Genomic DNA, 20,769 nt, shown 5'->3' on the forward strand with positions numbered 1-20,769 from the left:
GCCCCTTGTTAAGTGAAGCTGGTTCATACTGAGACCACAGACTTCAAAGAGCCTCCCTAATCAAATGTTTGAGAAATGTATCAGAATTTAACCTTTCATTGTTCTCTGGTCAGCTACAGGGGTTGTGCTTGATTCCTGGTAAAAATTGTATTATAAATATCTGATCTCATAAAAGTAAAATTTTGATAGATGGTACATGATTAATTAGCATTAGCTGGTACCTCAATACTATGACAATGGGTTGCATCACTTGGCTTTGTGGAGTCTGAACCCGCTTATGTGTTTAATTAGACTGTTATTCAACTGCTCTTGCAATATTTGTATTGCCTGTATAATGTATAGCCGGATCTGATTCATCCACATACACTAGGAGTTAGATAATGTATGTATTAAAATGAAAATACAAATCCAAGCGCAATTAAGCACATGATGCAACAATTGACCATTAGCTGCAAGTAATGTTCATTTTTACATTATTTATCTTTAAAAAAAAATAAGCTGTATCTTCTCACATGTCATGCTGTAACTATTGAAAACTAATACTTTTTCTGTTGTTCTTAGTTAAAAGTTCTGGAGAGCTTAAATCCAGAGGAGTTAAAGTGTTGCCAGGAAAGGACAACACTAACAAATTGTCTTTGAGTAAGTTTTACATTATACAAATGTATACTTAATCTCATTTTATTTATTTCTTTGTTGATTTGTTATATTTGTGAGTTTCACTGAATGTGCTGAAGTGTGCTGAATGGTTATAACCTTGTGCTGGATTTTCCATCTGGAATCCATCTTGAACAGCTCCCAGCTGATCCATTTGAATCATTTTAATAATCATTTCTAAGAAGGTAGCAAGCCTAAAAAACGGTATGCATGATGGGGAGGAGAAAGGGAAGGACATGCAGGACAGTGTTGGAGCCATATTGGAACTCACAACCCTGCGGCCGGCTGCACATGGAGCCTGGCGTGCACTCTACCACCAAGAAGCACTCTGCAAACAATGGGTGCCATTCTAAATCAATAATACAGAACTAACCTTATTAAAGCTATAACATCAATCTGGCTTTTGCCTGGTTAGAATGATAAAGCTACAGTATTAGATTTTGCAGAAGTGTTGTACGGCCAATTTCATTCCAAAGACCCAACCCCCATAAAATCCAGAATGCACCGATTACCATTTTAGCATTAAAAACTAACTGTAAATATAGCTCTGTTTTCACAGCTTAATAAACAACATCTACGAAGAGTATTTATAAGAGAAATTACATATGAGATGGTACATTGTGCACATAAAAATTATTAAAATGCCATATTGATTTTTTACATTGCCAAATGCGTGTTTCTAAAATAGCTTATTATAATCGTCCCAGTAGCTGTTCACATTCAATAGGCTGTCTACTTACACATAATCTTAATGACAAGTGCATTGTTTGAGCTAATCCATCGACACAATCCATCGATTGTGGCGATGGATTAGCTCACATAAGAAATGTTTATTTAGTGAAATGTGTATATTTGCTGAGTGTGTAGCCACCATGTTGGAAATGCATAGCTGAGAGCAGTGACAGACGGTTTTCCAAATGACTTAATGATGTGTTAACAGTGGTGTTATGACTTATCATAGTGGTGTCTATCACAGCCGTGTTACTTACTGCTCAGCACATTTTCTTACTTTATAGCATTTACAATTAATGTGTCTGTCTTATTGTAAATGTATTTCCTTTCTGTATTCACAGTGAATGAAGGAGGTATAAAACAAGTGTCAAATTATTGCCCTGATCCTGGAGAGCCAGAGAATGGTAAAAGGATTGGCTCTGACTTCAGGTAATGACAATCTAATGGATAGATTATGCAAAATGGACAGAATTATTAACATTCTAATAGAGAATATTATTATTCTATCAAGCTTGTTGCAGTCGTCACTCATTCATTATGTTTATAATCTCCTTAGTATTGGGGCAACAGCTCAGTTTACTTGTGATGAGGACCACGTGCTGCAGGGCTCCAAAACCATCATATGTCAGAGAGTGGCTGAGGTGTTCGCCGCTTGGAGTGACCACAGGCCCGTGTGCAAAGGTGAGCGGCCCACGCGCAGCTAATAAAACAGTTTGATTAAGGCAGCGCCTGTGAATAGAGGCTGTATGCAGATAGGAGAAAGTTCATTTCTGTTAATTATGTATGAAAGCCTTTCACTTTCCAAATTACACTGGCTGCTTTTTTCTTTTTCAAAACACCTGAAGCACATTTTACAATTTGATTAATGGAGGAACTGGAATAGCTAAAAGAACCTTCTCTGCACAAACAATACATTACTTTTCTGTCCTTGTACAATGCAGGACTCAGTGTTTTGTATTTTCGAGCACATTCCTCAGAACTATTGTTACTTTGTAAACAATACATTCATAAAAAAATATAAAACATTCTGACGTGCAGACCTGCAGACCTACAGACTCTATAAAGTTATTTTTGTGCAGTGAAAACCTGTGGTTCAAATCTACAAGGACCTTCAGGGACCTTCACTTCACCAAACTTCCCGATCCAGTATGAGAGTAACTCCCAGTGTGTGTGGATCATCACTGCCAGTGACCCAAACAAGGTATTTACATCTGAGACACATCCAAGCTTAAGTTGCTGTGATCGTTTTATCAGTTTTCCCCTGTTGTGTCTGAATATAGTTTATGCATATATATATATATATATATATATATATATATATATATATATATATAATATTTCACATGCAAATTATGTTTTATATTAGGTGCTAAGGTTGTCAAAATTTGTCAATTGGATTTATACAACAAATTCCCATGAACAGGATCACATTTCAAAATGTCACCTTACCTGACCAGTTGAAGCTTGATTTTGAGCATTATCAGAACAAGTAGTACAAGACCACATAGTAACATAAAGAAAGTGCTATGATGTAGTGTTGAAAATTCCAATCTATTATTTAAAAAATTGCAAGTATATGGTCTATTCCTTAATATCAAAATCGAGTTTGGAATTTTAGTATTTTGAAAACACTATTAGGGTCATAACAAAGACTAATGTTAAAAGATGGATAAAGTCTCAGGGAAGTTATCATTTTATTGAATTAATATTTAATATAACATGCCGAAAGCTATTACCAGGACTGCATAGTAGGTTTACATTTCACTTGCTGCATACATAACAATTTGTCTTTTTACTGTGGGTTACAGAGGTCTGAAGGTTACACTGTGCATACATCTGTATGCTAATCAGTGCTGTCTTGTTATCTCATTTACATAGCTGAAGTAGATTGCATACACCTTTTATTGGGCTGCTGAATAACCCAAGTGTTAAAAGAAAATTACGAATGTAGCTACAGTTTTCTGAATCGCTGCTGACCGCCAGAGGTGGTGCTTAAGAACTGAATTAATCCCTTTGCGCATGTGTAGGGATTCGTCAGTAGGGATGAAATAGAACCTGCCCATGAAGAGAGAATGATGTCCTGTTATACAGCTGCAGTGTAAACAATGAGTAAGAAACTCCCAGTCACCCAAAAACATGGGAGACGAGCAGGTGCCAAACTAAAAAAAACACATACATTGTTATGGCACTTGGATCATCAGCAGCATTATTGTCATCATATAATGAAACAATTACAGACTGATATTTTGTGCTTTCATATAACCACGGTGGTTTCATTAATTGTCAGTTATTTTAAAAAACATTCTATTTCACAGAGTTTTTGAATAGGCATTGTATGAAAAGTGCTTGAATATCATATTCTCCTTTCTCTGTCTTTTTTTATAATATAATGAGAGTCCTCATTTTTACTGTATTGTTTGATCAAATAGACATCTGCCTACAAGGCAAAGACATATAGGGACCATTCTCTTTATAGTCCTTGAACTCCAAGAGCAACTCTCTATCTCGAAGTGAGCTATGGAATATACTATTCTGATATACTCTTCGGAATTATAGGATGTTTTTTGATCATCTGACTGCTTCTTAATTAGAGTACAGGGAATTTACTGAATGTGGGTGTAGTTGGCACAAGGTTGGTTGCATCGTTATATTATCTATTACTATATTCATCTGAATCAGAGAGCATGATATACTTGGAGCTATTTTGGATTAGACATATTGATCAATCAACTTGATTGATTGTGTAAACATTTTTTCACTGAATATCCTGCATCATATCATGCAAACTGAGGCCCAGGAAGTCTCCTATTTGCTGATCCCTAATTTAACCTTTGGTTTTAGGAAAGGCATCTGATGCCCAATTCATATAAAATCAAGAATAATAATAAAGGTAGAAAAAAGAACTAGAAAATCTGCAATGGCTGAAGCCATTGCTGGAGTGTCTGCGTCTCTCCCTCTCCCCCCATCCCCCCCTCTCTCCCTCCCTCTCTCCCTCTCCCCCTCTCCCCCTCTCTCTCTCTCTCCCTCTCTCTCTCTCGCTCGACTGGCTCCGTCACAAAATTCTAAAGAATAAAGCCTAAAGTCTAAAGAATTCCGCAGACACTCAATGCCCAAATTCATTTAAATGGGGAAAACTAATACTTTTGAAATTCGACAATTCTGCAAAAAGTACAAGTTGTTCAAATGTCAAAAGTAATAGCACACATACTACTGTGAAAGCAATCATAATGAGGTATAATATGTTGAAATCGGTTGAAGCGTTAAGGAGTTAGAACTGGCTAAATGGAAAATCATGGAAAATATGATAATAAAAAATATGTGAAATACAAGAGCATATAGTGCCTGCGTGACATCAATTGAAAGGCCTAAAATAACACATTTAACATTTCTTCCATCTAATGCAGGTTATTCAAATCAATTTTGAGGAGTTTGATTTGGAGATTGGATATGATTCACTGACAATAGGTGATGGTGGGGAAGTTGGCAACTCCAAAACAATAATTCAAGTGTGAGTATTGCATCGGCCGCTGAAGAAAAACATTTGTTGTGCATTCTTTGACCTCTTTGTCCTCTACTGCACAGGCTGACAGGGAGTTTTGTCCCAGATTTGATCGTGAGCATGTCCCATCAGATGTGGCTCCACCTGCAGTCTGATGAGAGCGTGGGCTCCATCGGCTTCAAGATCAACTACAAAGGTAGACATTAGGGATAGCATCTTTTAGCGTCTCTATCCATGTCTGGCTTTGTCCGTAAAGCACTCTACTAAATCTCTCTGACTCCTCCAAACTTTTTAACCACATCTCTCCTTATTCCTGAACTTTTATAGATAATTTTTCTGGTCAAAATTAATGAATGCTTTTATCCAGTACGGCAAACCTAACTTTCTTTCCACTCTCCTTTCAGAAATTGACAAAGAAAGTTGCGGTGACCCAGGAACACCTCTGTACGGCTACCAGGAAGGCAGTGGCTTTTTAAATGGAGATGTTTTGCGATTTGAATGCCAGTTTGGATTCGAGCTCATTGGAGAGAGGACAATAACATGTCAGAACAACAATCAATGGTCGGCTAATATTCCAATTTGCATATGTGAGTACACAGTGCAATTTTTTACTGATGGTAAAGTTCAATATGACGGCAGTACAATTTGAAAAAGAATAGCACAGTCTGTGTATTTTAACTTGTAACTTTAGCACTACGGACAGCGCCACTGACTCATGCTCTATTTTGTTTCTTCAAATGTTTCTAGTTCTTAGTTTCCAGTGGTTAAAAAGCAGACTAAACAGAGACTTGGCATTGAACATCTACCCCAAGCATTTCAAACAGTCCTTTGTAAATATTAGAAACATTTAAAAATACATTTCTATTAGGATCTACATATTTAACCTCTGTGTTCCTCTCTAAAATCTGGCCACCACTACTGAAACGGCTAGACATATTCCGTACTACAAAACTGCTCATACATTTACCTGATTCCTCACATTGCTCTGCTTACAGTCGGTTTCTGCAACTTCACGGCCCCCCAGGGACCATATTCAGCACTGTCCTCACACTGCTGAGCTGCATTATACAATATCAGCACACTTTTATGATTTTTGCTCTTGTTTTTATTATGGCAAAGTCTCATTGTGGGACCACTGTTCCTCAGATAATGCCCCCTATAAAATTCTCTGTGCCTGCGTTGAATCAATAATAATATGTTTTGTTGATTCCTCGCCCTGCAGTCCCTTGTTTCTCCAACTTCACGGCTCCCATGGGCACAGTGCTGTCACCCGATTACCCAGAAGGCTATGGGAACAACCTAAACTGTGTGTGGCTGATCATCTCTGAGCCGGGGTCCAGAATACACCTGGCCTTCAACGACTTTGACTTGGAACCTCCATACGACTTCCTCACGATCAAAGACGGAGACCAAAGTGGAGCCACCATCCTGGGACGCTTCTCTGGGGCTGAAGTGCCGTCCCACCTCACCTCCAACAGTAATGTGCTGCAGCTGGAGTTTCAGGCAGACCACTCTATGTCAGGGAGAGGATTCAATATCACCTATAGTAGTAAGTCTCGTTTGATTGGCAGAGCTTTTGGGTTATTTACAAAGCATGATGGTTACTATTTGACAGCTTATAGAACAATGTTTTATGATATCATGCAGACACATTATGTCTGCATGAGTGCTTGTGAGTGTTGAATAATGCAGCTGCTAATGAAAGGCTGAACAAAGTACTTACAGTTCAGTTAAAACATCCACCTACCACATATCAATCCATCCAATCCATCCAGCTACCATGCAAAACAACACAGTAACTGCATGCAACAAGCAGGGCAAAAATACATGAATGTTAGAAGAAAATTGGAAGTGTAAGATTCTGGTTTAAGCTCCATAGGCATATGAGTTGTGTGAGTTGTCATAATGTTTTGCTCAATTTCCAGACAGCCAGTATCCATACAAAAGCTGGCATTCCTCAGTTACAGTACCATTTGTCACTTGCTCTCTCTCTCTCTCTCTTTCTCGCTCATCACTAGCATTTGGTCGTAACGAGTGCCCTGACCCCGGAGTGCCTCTCAACGCCCGGCGCTTTGGGGACAGTTTCCAGCTGGGCAGCTCCATCTCAGTGGTCTGTGATGAGGGCTTTATCAAGACACAGGGAGCCGACACCATCACCTGCCATCTGGAGGACGGCAAAGTCATGTGGAGCGGGCTCATACCCAAATGTGAAGGTAAGAACACTGACGGTGAATGCATGTAGGCGGATAGAAGGCAAAGTTGTACCATGGAGACTTCACTTTGTATTATGTATGTTTTCACTGTGTATACTAGAATTTTTTAGAAATGTTTGTAGAAACATGATTACTGTACATGGCAGTTTTCTTCAAAACATGTATGTATGTTGTTTATTTTGTACTCTATTCTTTTTATACCATATCTTATTTAGAGCTGTATATTTTAACTTTCTCCGATTTTTTTGAATTTTGCATTTATTCTGCCTTTCATCATACTATTTACTTTCCCTGTGTCTCCAGCTCCCTGTGGGGGCCACTACTCTGGGCCGTCCGGAGTGATCCTGTCCCCAGGGTGGCCAGGATACTACAAAGACTCCCTGAGCTGTGAGTGGGTCATTGAGGCTGAGCTGGGACGCTCCATCAAGATCAGCTTTGACAGGTCGGTTTGACAGTGCTGTCACAGCTCAACGGTGAAAACAAAGATTCCCACACAAATACAGGCTTAAACCTGCATGTTGCATAGTCCCACATGTATTTTATGTATCTATACTGCATGCATCTATAGTATATGCTCCAGCCGACATGTGTACATGGCTCTGAAGATTGGAGCGGCTCCTCTAATTCATAAAAATAAGTCTGGTTAATTATTACCCCACATAATCACTTGCATCTGCATATTAACTAACAATTGCTAAAATGTATTCTTTGGGAAATTGAATTAACATTTCCTGCTCACAGAGGAACGCTACCAGTACTAGATTAATGCTAGCTGCCTTTCTCAGCTCAAAGCTATCAATTACTTATTAAGAGAATAGCGTTTTACTGCTGTCTTTCATCTTTTATCTTTTCTCTGTTTCAGGTTTCAGACGGAGCTGAGCTATGATTTTTTAGAGGTGCATGACGGCCCAAACCTCCTCTCTCCTTTGATCGGCTCCTTCAATGGAACACAAGTCCCTCAGTTCCTGTTCAGCAGTAGCAACTACCTGTATTTGCTGTTCACCACTGACAACAGCCGCTCAAACAGTGGCTTCAAGATCTTCTATGAAGGTAGGACAATGTACAGTACATGTATGTTATCTGACTAACCATTTCTCAGTCTGTTATTTTATTGTTTCCCACAAAAACAGGATTATATACTTTTGTTAATACTTCACATGTTATTTTTATTTTCCTTTGTAGTGTGATGTTTTCTTCTCCTTTTTTTCTTCTTTTTTCCCTTCCATATATAAAAATAAAAAAGCCCTGGAATTATCCTGGTTAAACTTCTGCAACGTGGGCACACTGAATTCATGTTGTCAGTGAGTTTGGTTGGATGTGACAAAAGGCTTGTCTTTGTATATTGTTTCAAGAACTGTTGTGTCCTTGGGCAAAACATTGCCTCCAGTGTCTGCTTATACTGTAGGAAAGGTTTCTTGGTATAAGTGCTTTGAGCTCCCAAGGGTGGTAAATGTGCTTCTGGTAAACATTTTCATTAACCATTTATCTGTTTACTGAGAGGACTTTTGAGAGTGCAATGTAAATCCAAGAATGCTATTTTAAAGCTGCTTATCTGAGTGGTGCTGTGTTCTCTTATCATTATTGGCATTACGTTTGTTTAAAAAGTTACACACGGGCGGATGTACATCCACAGTTTGCATACCACATTACAAATTAAATATGATTCATGACATACTTTATTATGTTTGCATTATTGACTGAAAGCAAACCACAAGTGTCTTTGTTTATTAAGTTTTCCATCTCAAGCTATTTTTTCTTTTGTTTATGGGCTATTGAATAGCAATAACTCTAGACTTGTGTTAGCTTCTACCGCTGCTGTTTAAGATGTACATTTTAGTTTAAATGCTTTGGGTTTTCTCTGTTAATGAGGCGGTTTTAAGAACATAATAAACAAGATAAACTATAAAGCCATTTGTTGTAGTTCCCAAATGTCACCCAAGCATAGTACTGCATATTTATTTTGCAATTTAATGTAATAGATCTTTTTGTCTTTAGTTGTCACTTTAGATACTTACTCCTGCATGGATCCTGGCATCCCGGTGAACGGTGCCCGACTAAGCAATGACTTGTCCATTGGAGCTACAGTGCCCTTCCAGTGTGATCCAGGATATAGACTGAGCCACGAGGAGCCGCTGGTGTGTGAGAAGAACCACTTCTGGAGCCACCCACTGCCAACATGTGATGGTCAGTACACAACAATCCAGACAATTTACAAGTAACTAAAATACTGACATGTTATTTACATTTATGAGACAGTTTTTTCACTATTGATGGATACTTTTATAAGTTGGCGGGTACTTGCTCGATCAGAGAAAAAATTTATACAAAAAAGTAAGAATAAAACATATCACACATCTTCCTATTTTCTTTCACATTCAAAAAGCAAAGTATTGGCCTCAGTGGACCTGACTGTGGCAGAGTACAGGCATTAAAATATCTTATCTATGCCGCGGATCATTCAATTGAAAGAATATAAAAGTAATATAAACCCTTGTTTTGGTACGACTGGAGCCGAAATGTTTCTGATGTATTGCCTTGTGATTGTCCTAATAAAAAAATATCTTGGAGTTTTCTTGTGTTCAGGTGTTTTCCATTCTGCTGCCAAATGCATTGGCTGTATGCCTATGGAGCCTCTTAAGAGCATGCCTTGCCAAGTGTTCTCATCCACTTTGAATGACTTTATGTAATTTGGGCTCATTAATAAAATATTTGATATAATTCTGTTGGTGGGTAGATTGAGGGCTTGATGTGTTGTGCCGTTTGGGGGGCTCCTGGGTGGAAAGAGACCAGAGGAAAGGGCTTGGTGTGTGAAGCAGTGAAGCCCTGAGGCAACTAAGTTGCAGGGTTATCTGACATTTGTTATTTTGAAAATATGTGCGCAAGAGTTGTGCTTGAAATATTTGCATGCATTTAATGTGACAAAATGACATTCTGCTAATTGGCTGGAGTGATACAGGAAAATAGTTGAATATGTTGTTTGCATTCTTTCATACTTATTTGAAAGAAAATTCTGGCAGTGTAATTTCTTCTATGATTGGAAAATAAGAATCAGTATCTCTAGTTCTGTTTACTTTATATTTTCTGGGGTTGTATAATTGTCAACCTCTTCACAAATGTTTTCAGAATGCACTGTTTGAAACAGCTCTCTTTGTTTATCAGAGCTTAGGACTGACACATACATTACCCCATAACGGCATTTATTTCATATTTAAAAGCACAGAATGAGAAAGTAGAACACAGGTAGATGTTAAATAAATAATTGATTGCCTATTGACTGTGTTTGAGAAACGGAAAAACGTGATGTTGGCAGAATTACAGGTGCTCATAAACTTGGCAGGGTCTGGTACAAGTCTGGATGCATTTTTCATTCAAATTGCTTTAGTGTCTTAAGTTGAAGGATTTATTGGTTCATTTGAAATATGTCTTCTAGTTATCATTCATTATGCTCCTCTTTATGCAGCATCATGTGGGGGCGATATCAGAGGACCTCGAGGCATCATTTTGTCACCAGGCTTCCCAGATGTGTATCCAAACTCCTTAAACTGCACATGGACTGTAGAAGTCAGCCATGGAAAAGGTGATTTCAAAAAGCAATCATTATTATTATTGATCAAGTGTGTCACTATTCATTCAATTGTTCCACTGCTATGATGTGCATATTCAGTTTGATTATGTCAAAATTACAGTGTGTAAAAAGACACATATCGTATATACCATATTTTCCGCACTATGAGGCAGAAAATATCCCTTTCATTTTCTCCAAAAAATGCAGTGCACCGTAATTATGGATTAATTCTGGTTGTGCTTACTGACCTCGAAGTGATTTGTGTGGTACAAGTTTTTTTTGCTTGATGCGCCTTATAGTCCGGTGCGCTTTATAGTGCAGAAAATACGGTACAACAACAACAACATTTATAACTTACATAACAACATACCAGTAATTCACTGTACATTTTGATTTATTTAATATTTGATTGTAAAAATAATTGTGCATGTAAAACAAATATAGATACTATATTGTGCAAAATTGACCTCACCAAACACATCCCTGGAGTAGCGCTTGCTTCATTCCCCCCAGTTTGATGAATCCTGGTTACAAAGTCCTCTTCCCTCCGAGCGTCAAAGCAGCCAAAGCTCAATTAGTCCCAGGGGAAACAGCAGATATGGATTTGTTTTTGTTTTTTGTTCTAAAACGCAACATGCCAAACTAAGTACTTAAGAGCATGTTTAAAGGCTAATAACAATACAAATAATGTATAATATTTGTCCTTTAATTAAAAAATAAAATTCCATGTATTAAGTGACATTTAGTCACAAACAATATAAAAAGATCAAGGTGTGATAATGCATTCTTTGTAAATAAATGTGAAAAATGAATAGGAAATCCAATATTTTTTTTTGTCTCCTTTCTTCAAGGTGTCCAATTCACTTTCCATTCATTCCATCTGGAGGATCACCACGACTACCTTCTAATCACAGAAAATGGCAGCTTTGCTCAGCCACTGGCCCGACTCACCGGCTCTGAAAGACCTGCCACAGTTAATGCCGGTCTGTATGGGAACTTCAAGGCCCAGCTACGCTTCATCTCGGACTTTTCAATCTCTCTGCAGGGATTCAACATCTCCTTTTCAGGTAGAAAATTCACCATGTCCTATTTAAATAAATGAATTTGTGTATATTTATGTATATATATATATATATATATATATATATATATATATAATATATGCATTATGTATATGGGAATATGCAATGTTAAGAAGGCATTTGAAGTGTTGGTGGTTGGTGGAAAGGCGGATGCTCAGTTCTAGACACAGGGATTGACAGTTTGTTCGATGATGAGATCAAAAGTACTAAGCCCCTCTAAATCAGGCATGAAGTAATGTGAAGAGTGATTTATCGGCCTCACTGGGATCTGGCTTAAGGTGGACCATGCCTCGGGCGGTGCCGATCAGGAGAGGATAATTAAGAGACAAGCAGGTCATGCAGGAAGTGGATGTCTCCCCGTGATTGGAATGATCATCAAAGCGCACCATGTGGATCAGTCAGAGGAGATGGAGACCGAGGCATGTGGGATATATGCCGAGACCAAGAGGTAGAGAAGCAAAGAGGGAGATTGAGAGACAGATGGAGGTGCTGAGTGAACAGGGTTGATGGAGAGGGCGGAGAAACCAGCAATCTAAAAGAGAGAGAGAGGGAGAGAGAAAGTGGATAACATGAGCAAGAGCAAGAGCAAGCTCTTGAAGAGCAAGAGAGAGGGAGGGTCGCCGATGAGCATTCTGGCTAAATGTTTGCCTGCTGTTATCTGAAGTCAAGCATTACTCAGACCACATGAATATTCATTAAACATAATTTGTGGGTGTGTGTGTGCGTGTTCTCCTATTATGTTTAATTAGCTTTTATAGATTCCTTACGTGAAGTCACATTTGAACCTCACATGACCTTGCTCTGAGATGACAGCTACATTGGCCACCCGGAGTGTGTTTTGATGTGGGTTCAGCTCAAGGGGGGGGGGAAAGCCTAAACTCCATGTTCAGACAATCTAATTAAAGAGGCTTTTACTCAATGCTTTAAAAATGTCTTCAGTCACATTCTGTTATAACTCAGATTTTCTGATTTGAAAAAAAAAAAAAAACGTTCATTGTGGCTCGTCCTTGGGTTTAAAACTTTCCTTTTAATTCACATATTTGTTCAGAAATGTTTAGTGTGTAGTGTATCCTTCGTGTGTATTCATAAGATGAATTACGTATTCCTTTTTGATGCTTTTTACAGAGTATGATCTTGAACCTTGTAAAGATCCTGGGACTCCGCGTTATGGTTTGCACACAGGCTCCAAGTTTGGAATAGGGGACTCTCTTGTATTCTCCTGCAATACCGGCTATCGCCTTCAGGGGGCAAGAAGCATTGTGTGCTTGGGGGGTGGGCGCCGTATGTGGAGTGCCCCTCTGCCAAGGTGTGTGGGTAAGTGGTCGGCTGCTTTTCTATTCTTCCTCCTTATAACATCTTCAGTTGGTAACACATGTTAAGTGATGAGCTGATTGTTTTATTTTTTCTCCATTTTCATACAGCGGAGTGTGGATCCACAGTGTCTAACAATGAGGGAGCCCTTTTGTCTCCAAACTATCCGATGACTTATGAGAACAACCACGAATGTGTCTACAGCATCCAGGTCCAAACAGGCAAAGGAATCAACATCACTGCCAGCTCTTTCCACCTGGCTCCAGGGGACGGCCTAAAGGTCTCTGCTGTTTACTGGATGCTTCATGCTTTTGGATAGTTCTTGAAACAAAACAATTACATAAGGACAAAAAATAAGAATGCCATAATAGATGTTTTAAATATATTACATAGATAAGTGCATTTCAGGATGCAGCATTTTTGCTATAGGCATGGGTTATATGGCAAAAAATGTATGCCACAATTTTTGTAGTGTAGATCACATAAAAACAGATCATAAAAACAAGCTAGCTTTTCTACTGTTTTCAAGAAGTTACTACTCTTCTTCCTCTAAATGTTCACACTTCACTGTGATCGAGCATGGCACAGGCAAAATAGGAGATGTGGATGGTGTTTGAGCATTCAACATAGAAGCACAATAGCACTAAAATAGCATATTCAGCAAATCAGATCACAATTATTTTTTTAATCCTATGGCCCAACCTTAGGACCTAGACAGAGTATTGCTAAAAAATTAAATAATACCAGTAAAACCTTAATGTGAAAATTAACACACCATCTTATTATTACATCTTATATTTGTTTGTTGAAGAATTACATCTATCTACAGGATCTGCCTCTTCCCACATTGATTCAATGTTTGATTTGACTTTTCCATAACATAATCAGTTCAAAGATTAAACTCTGTAGCTGTATCTTTGGTAGTTTAAAAAAAAAAAGTGCTATATATATATTTTTAAAAAAGCTAAGCTAAACCTTTGAGATTATCTGTAGTTTTGCCATTCACTTCCTTTAGCCGTTCTTGGCCGTATTTATTTTCTGACTTGTATCAGTGGAACTTGAGCCTTGTAAACATTATGTTACTGCAAAGTTGAAACAAAAAACAGGGCCCTGCACTTGCTTTAATTTGTAGGGAAAAATAACATACTTTTGCAGACTCTCAGTAAATTCTTCTGGTAAATGAAATCTGTTTTGTATACTAATGCTATGTACTTCTATTTCATCTTTACCCCAAACCAGCTGTACGATGGCAAGGATGGCTCTGCTCCTCTCCTTGGGACGTACACAGGGACATTAATGCAGGACCTATCTCTTACCAGCACCTCCAATAATCTGTGGCTCGAGTTCAACTCCGACCAGGAGGCGACTGCCACTGGGTTCCGGCTCATATACCATAGTAAGTCACATGCCATTTCCTCTGGGGAAGAGATCTCCAAAGCTTTTCCAAACAAGTGGGTCTGGGTGCAACGCATCAGCCACAGTTTAAAACAACATTTTAATTGACCCTCACCTCTTCATGCTGTGTCTTTCATTGTTGCATCAATTAAGGGCGGCACGGGATTTCCTCTCCACTCCAACAGGAAATTAGCTCTGTCTCCTGCATAGTGTGAAAGCCCCTGCCGATTTTTCCCTTTGCTCTGTATTCGTACAATTAGAGTTTCAGTCGGCCCAAGTGTGCCTTGTTAAAGCAGGTGAATAATAGTTCGCATTGTATGCAATCAGTTTTGGTTACAGTTGGCTGTGTGTGTGTTTGTATGGAATGTTGGGGATGCGTCTCAGAGAAGGCCGGTAATAAATGGCCTTTGTTTCCCTGCCTAATTGGCTTGCTGAAAGTATTGTTTCTAACCACGTATTATTTATTACTTTGAATTGTCATGGTAACTTTGTGCTTTGCCGTCCAATTTAAAACATTTTATTTTTCTCCTTGCTGTTTTTCTCTGTGTATGCTCTTGTCCACCTGTGGATTTGAAAGAGTATCTTATTTGAAGTAGACGAGGCATAATTAAATAGAGAAGAATTGATGAAAAAAGGAAAATACCTGAAATAATTAAATTGTAGCTAATTTTGTTATTGTTTTACATAAATTATACATCATGTAATTTCAGTAATTTGTTTGATCTTTAAATGTCCACTATGTACATTTTCTAGAGGTCCATCGCCTGCTTATTTCCACGGTGATTGTGTCGTCTGGAATGTTCCACAATAGGATGTTAAACATATCTAGCATGCATTTGTTCAATTGCAGGTGTTTTGTATTTGTAGAAATACTTTGAAAACATGCATTCTTACTGGGAGCAGAATCACCTCGCCACAGATCTGACATGTAACTTGGCCTGGTGGCATCACGTTTTCGTTTAAATAATGTTGAACTTTATAGGTATAACAATAGCATCTCCATGGAGACAAGCAGGTGGTGGACCTTCCAACAGTTCCATACTGTGGTCAAAAGGAGAAAGATAAAAAAAACAGCACCAGACAGCAGTCCAGGCTTCTGAACTGTGTGAACATAAAATGGCTTCTTGTTTTCAGGGCTCTTGGACCAAAAGTGCTGGGGTAATTTTCTAAATGTGAGCAGTAACTGCAGGAGATTTATACTGGGCATGACACTTGTAATACTACCATAACATCTGGCATGGGCACGGCCCGCGCGGTGAGGAGAGCCCATAAATCTGTGAGCTGCTTTTATGTGCACGGACACTGTTGCTGCATGCATAGCAGAGCACTTCTACAGAGCACTGCTATAAAGGCCATGGCCAGATTCAAGCACTCTGAGCAGACAAGTTATTGTAACATTTCAGTCTTTATTTCTTTTCTATTATCTCAAAATGGTGCAAACAACAAGTCTATTTTTCAGTTCTAGTAAATGTCTACATTCAGTTGACCATTTAATTATGTCTGTAGAAAGGGTATATTTACGGGAATGCCACTATAAACCTACTTGCTAACTTATCCTTGTTCTGTCAAATAAAGTCTAAATTTACCACCACATTGCTAAATATAAGCTTCCTTTCTTAAGCTAGGCTTACACTGTTCGATTTCCGGGCCAATTTTGACACACATTTTAATTGCGCGACAATTTCAAAATCGTGCAGAACTCGGTCTCCTCTGTACGGCTTCTGATCGTACGGTCACAGGGATTTCAGACATTTCAGATATTTGTCGTGAGTCGTAGCGTCCGAGCAGTAAAATACAGCTGCAGGGAAAAGCCAAAGCAGTGCTAAAATTAACGGTGCCAATGGTTTGCTAACAGGTTTCTATGACGTTAAACGCGTTGTATGACACGCCTCGTCTGTCTCGTGTCCCTCGTGTACAGTGTGAGCAGATAAACATATCTGTACATCGCCCCTTACAGTGCGCACACTCCCGTCGTGAGCTCGGGCTCTTCTCGTATGAGGGTAAATTGCTCAGTGTTTGAGTTTGGGAGTAATTTAGAATGACATCAAATGTTACAAAATTGCACAGTGTAAGCTCAGCTTTAGGTTTTTATTATGCCAAGTCTCTAAAATGTCTTCTTCTTGTCTGTGTTTGGTCAGGTTTTGAGCTGTCTCACTGCGATGACCCTGGGGTGCCACAGTTTGGCTTCAAAGTCAGTGATCAGGGGCACTTTGCTGGAAGTGCCATCACGTTTGGCTGTGACCAGGGCTACACTCTGCACGGCAGTGGAATACTGAAGTGCATGACGGGGGAGAGGAGGGCTTGGGACAACAGCCTGCCATCATGCATAGGTAAGATTTGTATAAATGATGATGTTATTTTGTGTATATTGACATTTAGTCAGCTCTTTATATGTTTACTTTGGCTTGACTAGTTCCACTGTAATGTAATGTTGATGAATTGATTTTGCACTTTCATTAGTCAAACAATAATTACATAAAGGCATTATTGACATGGTAAGAGTGTGCGTGCGCGTGCGTGCGCGTGTGTGCGCGTGCGTGCGCGCGTGTGCGCGCGTGCGCGCGCGTGCGTGTGTGCGCGCGTGCGCGTGTGTGTCTTTAGCCAGGAAGTACAGTGTCCTTGTTTAACTCCATTACCTCCTGCTGCAGGAAAGTGTTAATTTTTGTGTTTTGCTGTTCATTTATTTTAATTCTACACTTGTTACAGAAGCTATTAGAGTTTACTTTAATTGTGTTTGCAGCTGAGTGTGGGGGGAGCTTCAAGGGTGAGTCGACAGGAAGGATCCTCTCTCCTGGGTATCCATTTCCATACGACAACAACCTCAGGTGCACCTGGACTATAGAGGTCACATCTGGCAACATTGTCAGGTAATGGAATGTTGCTGCGATAGACAATGATGTTGTACTTTATTTGAGAGTCGCATATAAATGCTAATTGTTACATCCAATAAATTGATAAACAATAGTACTTGCTTCTCTTTAATAGCCATAGCAAAAAGTAGATATGATTTTTATACATATATATATATATATATATATATATATATATATATATATATATATATATATATATATTCATAATTTGTGAATGCCTAATGAAAGAATCATAATGTTATGGTTTACCACAAACAGTCTGTAAGATTGGATCTGCCCTGATTTGAGGTGAGTCATTTGCACACTCTGATGTTCATATTATATTTAAAGTTGCCGGCAGCGACTACATTACAGATGATTGGGACGAGGGACTGCCAACGCACCGGGGCATTGTTTCTGGGACACAGGACATTTTTGAGAGATCCTGGTGCTGCAGTGAAATAAAGCCCATATTTGGCCCATATGGAGTGAGCATGATATGATTTTAAAAAGTCAGCCTCACACCCTCAATTTGAGATATATTGGTTCTCACATTTTGTTTTGGACAGAATTTGGTTGCGGATATATTGCTATCAAACAAACTATGGATTGCTTTTTTACCTCAAAATGTGAAGGTGTAACTGTAACATCTAATGTAGCTACACATTCTGAAACTACTACTACACTGCATTTTTGACTACTACTACTACAATTGCTCCATATTTCTGTTTGCCTCAGACTAATAGAAAGCCATTTGTCTTCTTTGTTCCTTGTAGTCTGCAGTTTCTTGCCTTTGATACGGAAGCATCCCATGACATCCTGAAAGTGTGGGATGGCCCTCCTGAGAATGAGATGCTGCTGAGGGAAGTGAGCGGCTCGCTGCTGCCCGAGGGCATCCACTCCACCCTCAATGTGGTCACCATCCAGTTTGAGACAGACTTCTACATCACCAAGTCTGGGTTCGCCATAGACTTTTCCAGTAAGCATATAGTCTTTATCTCATGCATTATTTAGGAGCTTTATTTGCTGAGCTGTTTCTTTGTTTAAGACGGATAAATGAGGCTTGATATGTTTTAGGTCAACATGTAAAAGGTTTGCAGTTTCCCTGAGGCTAAAGGCTGATCTGAAAAAGGCTGAAGAAAATGGATGTCCTAGTACATCCATTTTCTTTACGCAATCTTTAAATATCTGTCATTTGGGATTTATGTGACTAATTAAGCTCTTGTGAAATTTACATTTTTTGTATTTACAGCATATTGTTAAAATGTGATTTAAGTACTTTTAATGGGCAAAAGTATAGAGATAGTCATCAGTCAATGCTAGACATATTTCACATTGTGTACTTTCTTCTTGAGCCTAATTCCAGGTAAATTTCCTTTTCAACCTTTATTCCCATTTATTGGTGTTGGACGAAGGTGTTTGTTTTTATTTCAGGAAATTGCTTGTCATAAACCTGTATATCTCTGCCGTTTGTCTCCCAGGCTCTCTCGCCACAGCCTGTAGAGATCCCGGTATTCCCATGAATGGCACCCGAAACGGAGAGGGACGGGAGCCCGGCGACTCTGTGACCTTCTCCTGTGATCCAGGATATGAATTGCAAGGAGAGAGCAGAATCACCTGCATTCAGGTGGAAAATAGATACTACTGGCAGCCTAGCCCACCCAGCTGCATTGGTAAGTGACTGAGAAAGAAATGTGCAGATTGTGTGGGGCTATAGATTGAATTCAAAGATATAGAATGATAGAAAGATGTTTTGGACAAACACAAAGAAAAAAAGACAAGAATACCACTGTGAAAATATGATCCTAAATAAAATGTTTGATTTATTGTTGTATTCTTTTATGTTTGGCTCATGAGAGAAGGTCAAGTGAGTCAAACATTGACTGATCCAGTCTGAAATTTTAATGTATTTGTCTCGGCTGTTGGCAGATGACAAAAGGTTATAGAATTCCACTCAATTATTTTTAATGACTGGGAAAGTCACTTAGTGAGTGGCAAAGTGTTTTAGAGATGCCTTTTAACTTTTGTTCCATTTTTTGTGTTTTTAAAGCTCCCTGTGGTGGAAATGTGACGGGATCTTCAGGATTTATTCTCTCTCCAAACTATCCACATCCCTATCCTCACAGCAAGGACTGTGATTGGCTGATTGCTGTCCACTCAGACTATGTCATCTCCTTGGCTTTCATAAGGTAACTGAGACTATTATAAGGTACTTTAACGAGCATTTCTCATAAAAGGACAAGATAATGTTTATGTTATAAACAATTATTTACAACTATTTACTGCTACACATAAAACTCTGTGCCATTAAACATTGGTCATGTTCTGGTTGTTCTGGTGAGTTCTCTTATGCTACCGCTACCAACAAATAGACCCACTGCCTCTTGACTGACTATAACAAACTATAGAACTCCTAAATGTTATTCTCTGACTAAATTTGGAGAGGATGCCATTACGGCAGATATTTGGCATTTGGAGTTTATTTTTGTCATCAAATGAAGCTGTAAATAACAATATATCTTAAAAACTAATCAGATTAAACATTAGCAACCCTCACCTGGTCTGAATTGTAGATTGCGTCCTAAATTGGCAAAATCTGTACATCTGCTTCACTTTCCACCTTAATATCATCAAAAGTGTCTCTGGAGATGTTTGTGAGAAATACTTTATTATAAACCCCTGTACATATTACATTTACTAATATTGGAAAAAAAAAATAAAAATACTAACCAATATCAAATTGTTATACTGTTTGTATAATTGTAAGACTGCAAGCTATTTCACTCATATGTATCATTGGTTTAACTTTGTAATTTAATTTTGTAAACAGCGTTTTTTGAAAGCATTTCTCTTGCTTAATTCATAGATTGATAATTATTAGCATCACCAATGCGCCATCTTAATAAAGATTTTGAATGATGATTCCTCAAATGAAAACAAGGAAGAAAATACAAAGACAAAGAAATACATTTGCATCTTTATTAATGTTAGGCTTGACTCACTCAGTTTGTTTAGTTGCAGAAATCCACTTCTCTCTTCATTCTGAAGCTTTGTCAATCTGGTAAAAATACTCTGTCTTTCCTCTGCACATATTCATCAATTTTGTACATTCCAGTGCAAAAATTAAACCAAAATCTCTGAAATGTGTATTTACAGAGTTTCTCCCCAATGGTCACAATGAACCAGATACAATTGCACAATATATCCTTGATTAAAAAAAAATACCATTTTGAATGTGTTATTTCGATCATAACAACTAGAGCCCAAAAAAGTAGGAGACAAAAACCTTAGAACAAAGTTTATTTTTGAAGTCAACTTTCAAAACACTCATCTCTTTGTCAGCACAAATCTGTTCCTCCTCACGGGAACTCTAAATCAAAGGATGATGTTATGATGTAAAATTGAAGTTCCCTCCATTGAATTCAAACGCAATTATTTTTATGCTATTTACATTTTTGTAATAAAC

General features: G+C 38.5%; 1 protein-coding gene across 3 annotated transcripts in view; it reads left to right on the top strand.

Annotated features, from left to right (window-relative positions):
• The window catches only part of LOC140373520 (CUB and sushi domain-containing protein 3-like), a 211,921-nt gene that overhangs the window by 74,411 nt on the left and 116,741 nt on the right, over nucleotides 1–20,769 (top strand). For all 3 annotated transcript variants that reach the window (XM_072460052.1, XM_072460054.1, XM_072460053.1), the window contains exons 7-28: nucleotides 562–639; nucleotides 1,728–1,815; nucleotides 1,943–2,067; nucleotides 2,466–2,587; nucleotides 4,791–4,894; nucleotides 4,969–5,081; nucleotides 5,290–5,472; nucleotides 6,108–6,434; nucleotides 6,904–7,098; nucleotides 7,402–7,540; nucleotides 7,961–8,148; nucleotides 9,094–9,282; nucleotides 10,559–10,675; nucleotides 11,515–11,730; nucleotides 12,871–13,059; nucleotides 13,167–13,336; nucleotides 14,296–14,452; nucleotides 16,590–16,781; nucleotides 17,192–17,318; nucleotides 18,080–18,282; nucleotides 18,785–18,976; nucleotides 19,354–19,492. In XM_072460052.1, coding sequence (XP_072316153.1) covers nucleotides 562–639; nucleotides 1,728–1,815; nucleotides 1,943–2,067; nucleotides 2,466–2,587; nucleotides 4,791–4,894; nucleotides 4,969–5,081; nucleotides 5,290–5,472; nucleotides 6,108–6,434; nucleotides 6,904–7,098; nucleotides 7,402–7,540; nucleotides 7,961–8,148; nucleotides 9,094–9,282; nucleotides 10,559–10,675; nucleotides 11,515–11,730; nucleotides 12,871–13,059; nucleotides 13,167–13,336; nucleotides 14,296–14,452; nucleotides 16,590–16,781; nucleotides 17,192–17,318; nucleotides 18,080–18,282; nucleotides 18,785–18,976; nucleotides 19,354–19,492 — 3,553 coding nt within the window. The remainder of the gene's footprint in view (nucleotides 1–561; nucleotides 640–1,727; nucleotides 1,816–1,942; nucleotides 2,068–2,465; nucleotides 2,588–4,790; nucleotides 4,895–4,968; nucleotides 5,082–5,289; nucleotides 5,473–6,107; nucleotides 6,435–6,903; nucleotides 7,099–7,401; nucleotides 7,541–7,960; nucleotides 8,149–9,093; nucleotides 9,283–10,558; nucleotides 10,676–11,514; nucleotides 11,731–12,870; nucleotides 13,060–13,166; nucleotides 13,337–14,295; nucleotides 14,453–16,589; nucleotides 16,782–17,191; nucleotides 17,319–18,079; nucleotides 18,283–18,784; nucleotides 18,977–19,353; nucleotides 19,493–20,769) is intronic.

This window comes from Eucyclogobius newberryi, unplaced genomic scaffold (genome assembly GCF_026437365.1).
Source record: "Eucyclogobius newberryi isolate DKJ021-1_F unplaced genomic scaffold, fEucNew1.0.hap1 SCAF_3, whole genome shotgun sequence".
NCBI lineage: Eukaryota > Metazoa > Chordata > Actinopteri > Gobiiformes > Gobiidae > Eucyclogobius > Eucyclogobius newberryi.